Genomic DNA, 9,049 nt, shown 5'->3' with positions numbered 1-9,049 from the left:
CTAAAGTATTCACCGCCACAAAAGAATAGCCAGGCTGCCCAGGTAATGCAATCAGCAACCATTATCACTTATCCTGGCAGACAAGATTTCTGCTGCAGACTGACTCCTGTGATGTATGTATGACGATTTTAGGGTGGTCTTTGGCTAAGGAGTTGGGCAATGTCAAAAGTCCTTAAAGGTTCCTGCACACTGTGTTCTTGAAACAAAATAAAAAAATTCCTTCCAGTAGCACCTTAGAGACCAACCAAGTTTGTCATTGGTATGAGCTTTCCTGTGCATACACACTTCTTCAGATACACTGAAACAGAAGTCTCCAGACCCTTATATATAGTGAGAGGGTGGGGAGGGGTATTCTCAGAAGGGTGGTGGGAATGGGTGTTTGACTGATAGGTGTGGAAACTCGTTGTTGACTGTTAACGACTGCAATTTGTCTTACAGGAAAAAGCAAGGGGTGAGACAGCTAAATATAGCTTTATCATGTATAATGACAGGTAGGTAGCCATGTTGGTCTGAGTCAAGCAAAATAAAAAAATTCCTTCAGTAGCACCTGAATGACCAATTGCAGTCACCAGCAGTCGTTAACAGCCATCTACAGGTTTACCACTCCCATCAGCCCATCACCCATTCCCACCCACCCCCACCACCCTCTGTATATACATAAGGGTCTGACTCTTCTGTTTCAAGTGTATCTGAAGAAGTGTGCATGCACACGAAAGCTCATACCAAAATAAAAACTTAGTTGGTCTTTAAGGTGCTACTGAAGGAATTTTTTATCATGTATAATGAGATAAGAATCCAATGTCTTTGTTCAGGCCAGGTCTCTCCATGGTTCCAAGTTTGGTAATGAGTTGCAGTTCAGCAACTTCTCTTTCCAGTCTGAAATTCTTTTGTAATATACAGGTACTTTGAGATCTTGTATAGAATGTCCTGGGAGATTGAAGTGTTCTCCTACTGGTTTCTCTGTCTTGTGATTCCTGATGTCAGATTTATGTCCATTTATCCTTTGGTGTAGGGTTTGGCCTGTTTGTCCAATATAGAGAGCTGAAGGGCATTGTTGGCATTTGATGGCATTCACAATGTTAGAAGATGAGCAATTAAACAGTCCTGAGATGGTATGTTTGATGTTGTTGGGGCAGGAATGGTGTTGTCTGAATGTATGTGGCAGCAAAGTTGGCATCTGGGTTTATTGCAGGCTCTGGTACCAGTGTCCATGTTAAGTCTGGTGGTTGTATTATTGTGGGTGAGGAGTTGTTTAAGATTGGGTGGCTGTCTGTAGGCAATGAAAGGTCTTCCTCCCAGAGCTTGAGAAAGAGAACTGTCATTGTCATGGAGAGGTTGTAGATCTTGGGAGCTGTATGTGATTACTAGTAGTGTTCTGTTATTTTCTTTTTTTGTTTGCATGCACACGAAGGCTCATACCAATGACAAACTTAGTTGGTCTCTAAGGTGCTACTGGAAGGAATTTTTTTTATTTTGTTTCGACTACGCCAGACCAACACGGCTACCTACCTGTAACTAGAACTGTGTTCTTGGTCTCTCTTACCTCCTTTCAAGGAGGGGAGGGAACTCTGTTGCAACAGAAAAATAAAGATCTGCCTTGCTTTTGCTGCATCCTGCCTCCATCCATTCATCTCTGACCGATCGTGGACTTAGGGGACTCAGTCCCTTGGACAGCAAAAGCCAACCCCCCCCCCATTTTTCTATAACATCACTAAAACAAGGCAAAGAAATCTTACCCGAGATCAAGTGAATAAAGTGAATAAATTATGGGAAAACTAGTTGCCCTTTGTACAATATAGTCAATAATTACTTAATATGAAGGCAAATTCAAGCAGACTTTGATTATTTATTTATTTTAGAATGCGTGCTATTGTGCTAACCCACATTTATTTGTGCATTACTGTATTATGATATGAAGTAATTTCGGAGGGACAGAGCTTTGTCGATGACCAATCAGAACTATCAAATGAATCAATCAAAACATAACATAACAACAGACAAAGAGAAAAACAAACAGCAAAGCAGAAGAGTTATAAGACATGAACTCCAGCACTCAGCTTCAGTTTTCAAAAAGGCAAGCTGGAATGCACAGTTTCTTATGAAAACCCCAAAAAGGAAGAGATGGTACCAACTTGTAAGGGAGTTCTCTGTCTTCCTTGTGGGTTCCCCTTGGCCACTCAAGAACAGTGTGTTGGATGAACCTCAGAGAGATTCACCCCATATCTCAGAGAATCTCTCCTCAACACTTATTAAATAATACTGCAGTCGAGAGAATGTGGTAGCAGAGAGCACAATCTTTCCATTTTTTCCTTATATTTCCTTATATTTAACTGCCTGCTTCAGTAGGGCAGCTAGGATTAGACCAGGCATAGGCAAACTCGGCCCTTCAGATGTTTTGGGACTACAACTCCCATCATCCCTAGCTAACAGTACCAGTAGGCAGACATTTGAAAAAAAAAATTACACAGGATATTTTCATGAATAGAAATAGAACAAGTGTAACCTGCAACAAAATGTGGCAGCATGGATTGTGTGCCAGTTCAGGATTTCAGCCAAGTCATGCCCTTTTCAGGATACTCCGTTCCCTAGTTTTATACCCCTCAAACACTTAGCCAGCATTCCATGCCCACTAAATATAGTCTGAATATAGTTGCTCCTCATCAGACTGGGTTCACCCTCACCTCCTTTTTAAAATATTTTTTTTGGGGGGGGGTACTGATACTGATACGTACTGAGATTCCTCCAGGCCTCCTGATACTTCCCTTTTGTGGATGGATGGTGCGGTTTAGGCCGTGTAAAGACCCACACTTGAAGCATTAGTGCACTATTAGTATATAGGATTGCAGAACTGAGAAATACAGACTCTGTTAATAGATCATTTTGATGCAGAAATGTGCACTCGCCACACACACACACACACACACGGTGTCTTTCTGCACTTCAAACAGCAGCCGAAATCGGGGTGCATTTTTCCCCCTTTCATCCTCTGAAAGCTAAATGGGCCTCTGCATTCTATGAAGACTCTTGCTTGTATTCTATCCTCTCATGATGATTCTACTGTTGCATAGCAGCACCTTGTGGCTCAATAAAAGCACCACACTGTCTTAGAACACTGAAGGAAGGTGTTTGTCTACTTGGGATGGAAGCACAGAGTCCACAGATAGAAATGTCAGCTTCAAGGACCACAGAAGCATTGATTGATTGATTGATTGATTGACCGAACTTTGTTATATCCCACTTTAGGAAGCAGTAAATCTACATACAATCTAAATCAAAGCCTGGGAGAATAGACTTCACAACAACCTGGATGATACCAATGAATGCATCATATGAGCACTTTCTGAGGAGCGTGTCCCCAAGCTGCAGCACCATCACAGGAAGCTGCCTTATATTGAGTCAGACCATTGGTCATTTAGCTCAGTATTGTCAGCACTGACTGGCAGTGGCTCACCAGGGCCTCAGAAAAGAATCTTTTCCCGCCCTTCCAGAAGATGCTAGACATTGAACCTGGGACTCTTTGCATGCAAAATATGTGTGGTTCCAACAAAACACATGCCCCCCCCCCACGAAAGGCCTTGATTCTCACTTTTCTCCTGCCTAATCCAGGACAGGCCCTGTTATATATAGCAAGGTGAAGTGACGTGATTCAGTTAGCACCATTAGTGTGGGATAGATAAATTCAGGAACTGATACCTGACAAGTGCAATAAGCCCTTTTTTTGGAATAAATATTGATCCTACTCAAACCGGAGGCAGGACGAGGAGGATAGCCACGTCATTTGGGCTGGCAATGAGCTAACGTCTAAGGCCGAGGCATCCAGAGTAGGGCTCCAGCAGTGATAAACAGGATTATATGACAAAGGGAAGAGGGAGCAATCTGAGACAGCTTGAGAACTGAAAGATAGCCATTTTGGGAAATTAGCACTTCTTTGAATTTTGCCATTCAGTTCAATAAAGTGGTCCTAAAAACGCACATTTTTCTGTGAAAATAACATGTACAAAAATGCATTATTTTAGGAGAAATTGCTTTGTGAAAATGTGTATAGTAGGTAAAATTGCATATAAATATGTGTATATTAAGATAAATTCACATTGAAATTTTTATGAGACCTTTAATTATTATTATTTAATTATCAGTATTTAATTATTGTTATTATTATTATTATTATTATTAAAATTATTAAAAAACACAAATTGATGTGGAAATGTAGAGAACTGGAACTTAAGATTGGGAAACTGAGAAGATGAAAGAAACTGAAATTGACAGATTCAACCATCCCTAATATTAGAGGAGAAAATTTTAGGGATACCCTTAACACAGGAAGTTTGTAGAAGAACACATACTTATTAACATAGACTTGTGTTGTTTGTTTGTGGACTGAAACAGGATGTTCACATGAATTTTGAAGTACTTGTCTTAAGAACTGGCCCTATCTGTAGCCTATCTTGATTTCAGCAAGGCCTTTGACAAGGTGCCCCATGATATTCTTGTAAAGAAGCTGGTAAAATGCGGGCTAGACAATGCTACCATTCAGTGGATTTATAACTGGCTTACTGACCGAACCCAAAGGATGCTCATCAATGGCTCCTCCTCATCCTGGAGAGTAGTGACTAGTGGGGTGCCACAGGGTTCTGTCTTGGGCCCAGTCTTATTCAACATCTTTATCAATGACTTGGATGATGGGCTTAAGGGCATCCTGATCAAGTTTGCAGACGACACCAAATTGGGAGGGGTGGCCAATACCCCAGAGGACAGGATCACACTTCAAAATGACCTTAATGGATTAGACAACTGGGCCAAAGCAAACAAGATGAATATAGCATCTAGATCAAGGGAAGTAATAGTACCACTGTATTCTGCTCTGGTCAGACCTCACCTGGAGTACTGTGTCCAGTTCTGGGCACCACAGTTCAAGAAGGATACTGACAAGCTGGAACGTGTCCAGAAGAGGGCAACCAAAATGGTCAAAGGCCTGGAAATGATGCCGTATGAGGAACTGCTTAGGGAGCTGGGTATGTTTAGCCTGGAGAAGAGAAGGTTAAGGGGTGATATGATAGCCATGTTCAAATGTATAAAAGGATGTCATATAGAGGAGGGAGAAAGATTGTTTTCTGCTGCTCCAGAGAAGCGGACACGGAGCAATGGATTCAAACTACAAGAAAGAAGATTCCACCTCAACATTAGGAAGAACTTCCTGACAGTAAGAGCTGTTCGGCAGTGGAATTTGCTACCAAGGAGTGTGGTGGAGTCTCCTTCTTTGGAGGTCTTTAAGCAGAGGCTTGACAGGCATATGTCAAGAATGCTTTGATTGTGTTTCCTGCTCAGCAGGGGTTGGACTGGATGGCCCTTGTGTTCTCTTCCAACTCTATGATTCTATGATTACTGGATAATATAGTGCTATATTAAATCTGCTGTGTGGAACTTCATTTTAATTCCACTTCTAATTAATGAAAAGCAATGTGCTTTGTGGTGTTAAATGGCTCTAGGAAGAAGCAGTCCATCATTACCCCTTTACTGTAGTGTGATGAAGGCAATGGAGTTCTGCAGATAAATTGAGAAGCGGAGTCTGATAGAAAGTCCCATTTTCGTGTGGAATGCCATGGACATGGTGTACTGCAAGCATCCCCAAACTGCGGCCCTACAACTCCCATGATCCCTAGCTAACAGGACCAGTGGTCAGGGATGATGGGGATTGTAGTCCAAAACATCTGGAGGGCCAAACTTTGGAGATGCCTGGTGTACTGTATCTTGATTTCAGTAAGGCTTTTGACAAAGCCCTCCATGATATTCTTGCAGAGAAACTGGTAAAACGTGGGTAAAATGTGGGCTGGATGAGGTTACTGTCAGGTGGATTTGAATCTGGTTGACTGACCCAACCTAGAGTACTCATTAATGGGTCCTCAATAGGGACAAATGTAAGGTTCCGTACTTATGCGGGGATAACCAGCTGCACAAATAGAAGATGGGACACCTGGCTTGCTAGAAGTATATGCGAAAAGGATCTAGGGGACTTAGTAGACCACGAGCTTAACATGAGTGTGATGCAGCACATGGAGGAGGGAGCAAGCTTGTTTTTTCCTGCTCCAGAGACTTAGATTTCAACCAATGGCATCACGTTATAAGAAAGGAGAATCTGACTAAACATCAGGAAGAATTTTCTGGCAGAGCTGTTTGACAGTGGAACAGATTCCCTCAAAAGATGGTGAACTTGGAGGCTTTTAAGCAAAGCTTGGATGGCCATCTGTCATGGAAGCTTTAGTTGAGATTCCGGCTTTGTAGGGGATTGGACTAGATGACCCTTGGGGTCCCTTCCACCTCTACAATTCTATGATTCTATATATGGTCAGATTAGCACTTTGTCACAGGGACAGTATTAAGCAGAGTTTAAGAATCAGAAGCCCTCCACACAGCAATCCACTTCTTTGTGCTTTGTGGTTGTTCTGGAAAAGAAGAAGAAGAATTTACTGGAGTGAGGAGTTGATTCCCATTTCCCATTAATAGGGCAAATGCCATCTGCAGATGAAATGTAAGATTAAAGTGGCACTTGATACACAATGCCATGGCAAAGAGGAGCCAGGGCAGTCAAGGGAAATTTCTTCTGGATTGGTGGCCTACTGAAGTTGCATATAGTCAACGAACGCATGCTTCTTATCCTTTGAGTGGATTGTGTACACAGCCCTATCTGTATCATACATTTAAAGCAGTAATATACCACCCAGTGTGGTATAGTGGTTAAGAGCGGTAGACTCGTAATCTGGGGAACCTGCTTCGCGTCTCCGCTCTTTCACATGCAGCTGCTGGGTGACCTTGGGCTAGTCACACTTCTCTGAAGTCTCTCAGCCCCACTCACCTCACAGAGTGTTTGTTGTGGGGGAGGAAGGGAAAGGAGAATGTTAGCCGCGTTGAGACTTCTTCGGGTAGTGATAAAGCGGGATATCAAATCCAAACTCTTCTTCTCTTCTTAAACACTCATGGCTTTCCCAAATGATTTATGGGAACTGTAGTTGGTTGGGGTGCTGAGAGACCCTTATTCCCTTCATTGAGCTACAATTTCCTGAGTCGTTTAACAATCAGTCCATTTCTCCATCTAGTTCAGATATTATGGACAACAACTCCCATCATCTCCAATTGTTGGTTGTACTGGCTGAGGTGTATGGGAGTTATACTCCAGAATACCTGGAGGGCATCAGTTTCCTGCCCATTATCCTGTTGTTATAAGAATTTTGAGGTCATATCTATATATATATAATAATGGTTCATAAAACATGTACATGAATGTACAGAAACATGTCTGAAGCAGCACAGGAAAACAGGCCTGACTGACACCATTTTGACTCTCTCTCTCTGACCAGGTGTTCCTCTGCAAGGAAGAAGTGGGGTGGGGGGAACCTTCTCATTGTCTCAGGAATTAAAGTGATAATCCCTGGCATCCTGATACCTGAGTGCCAGACAAAAGGGTGTGATTAACTTGGCTGGGAAACAGGGAAATGTAAATATCTCTCAATTTTGTTGATTAGATTTTGGGGGGCAGGGGGCAGGGTCCAGACTGCTCAGATTACTGCCACCAGACCTCCCCTTTCATGATGTACCTATGATGAATCTAGGGAGAGGGGTCTTGGGCTACACCCCTTCTGTGACATATGGATGATGCTTCTGGGGGGTGGGCTGAAACCAATTTCAAATCTCTTTTTAAGGGCAAGACGTCTTTGTTTGGGGTTCCTTCCTTGTTCTCCTGTGTGAGAGGAAGGACCCTGTTGCAACAGCAAAAATAAAAGTGCCTTGCTTCGCACGTCCTGGTTTGGTCTCTGTTATTTGGTGGGCAGGAGACGCTTAAACTTTGTCTGCTTGCCAGGATACCTGGACTCTTCCTGGGTCAAGGATCCACTTAATTCTAGGGCCGTGTAGCTCTGCAAAATTTTTACAACAGTTTGGCGACCACTTCGGGGACCCAGTTTTGCCTTGAGCTCCGGGTTCACTGAGGAAGGGGAGCCCAGCGCGCCCTTGCCTCTTTTGCAGGGGGGTAAACCAACCTCAGGACCCGAGGCACTTGGTAGTAATTGAGAGTCCAAGCGGGACCCCCAGGACGAAGCAACGTTTAAAGGGACAAGGCTGTTTTTTTTTAGGAACCAGTTGGAAGCTGGAGACAACGGGATTCGACTGAAAGGATCGGTCGTGAGTATTAAAAGGGGACACCTTGGGTGAGCTAAGAACCACAGCAACTAAAAATCTATTTCTCCACTTGGACTATCCTTTTCTACTCTCCTCTTTGGACCTTAGTTGCAGCAAGGCTGCCAGGCACAGTTACAAGGTAGAACTGAGGTCCAGGGCAACAGTCTTTACGTTAAACGCAGAGCTCAGAAAGACTGTCCCAGCTCCCTTCTGCCAAACTGAGCAGAAGTCTGAGCAAACTGTCGCTTTTCTACCAATCTGGGAATCTGGCTATCCCAGCTCTGTTTCCTATTCCTCTGCTCTTAATCTTCGGGTGAAGACGCCCCCCTGCCATGGCGACCCATTGTTGGGTATGACCCATGACCAGGGAACGCAAGTGCACCCGTTCTTTTCCAACCTTTTATTCCTCAGTTCCGACCTGGCATTGCATAGGCAAGCGTTCAGTAGGAACTGAGTTTAGTGTGTAAGAGGCAGGGAAGTTGCTGTGGAACCCTCAGGCAATTGATGACCAGTGGGAGGGTTCCAATAGGGTTTTAGCTGCACCAGGCCGCCTAGTAGTTAGTGCACGCGAACGGCAGGCAGGAACACCACTAGGACGTGGGGGTGAGTCATAGACTCAGGAGGTTAAGAGTGTCCAGGAACAGGGTCGGGGACCCAGAACTGCAGTATAAAAAGGCTTAAGTAAAATGGGTGCAACCCACTCTAAGGAATTCCTTTCCCAGACTCCCAACCGAGGCAAAGCACAACTGAGGCTTGGCTCCGGTAAGGACTTTGAGGATGAAAGTCCACTCCAATTCGTTCTCTTAAATTGGCACGAAATCCCCGGGGCGGACAAGCTTGAAGGGAACCAATTGCAAAAACTTTGTAAGAAAAAAACACT

The 9,049-nt window shown here is 43.7% G+C and overlaps 1 protein-coding gene across 1 annotated transcript in view; it reads right to left on the bottom strand.

The window, feature by feature from the left end:
- Positions 1-5,159: 5,159 nt before the first annotated feature.
- The window catches only part of LOC118096798 (gastrokine-2-like), a 31,493-nt gene continuing 27,603 nt past the window's right edge, over positions 5,160-9,049 (bottom strand). Inside the window, exon 6 of the mRNA XM_035138985.3 lies at positions 5,160-6,440. Coding sequence (XP_034994876.1) covers positions 6,360-6,440 — 81 coding nt within the window. The 3' untranslated portion in view covers positions 5,160-6,359. The remainder of the gene's footprint in view (positions 6,441-9,049) is intronic.

This window comes from Zootoca vivipara, chromosome 14 (genome assembly GCF_965207765.1).
Source record: "Zootoca vivipara chromosome 14, rZooViv2.hap1.1, whole genome shotgun sequence".
In the NCBI taxonomy this organism is placed as follows: domain Eukaryota; kingdom Metazoa; phylum Chordata; class Lepidosauria; order Squamata; family Lacertidae; genus Zootoca; species Zootoca vivipara.
The sequence above is the reverse complement of the archived record's forward strand: the minus strand, read 5'-3'. Positions and strand labels throughout refer to the sequence as shown.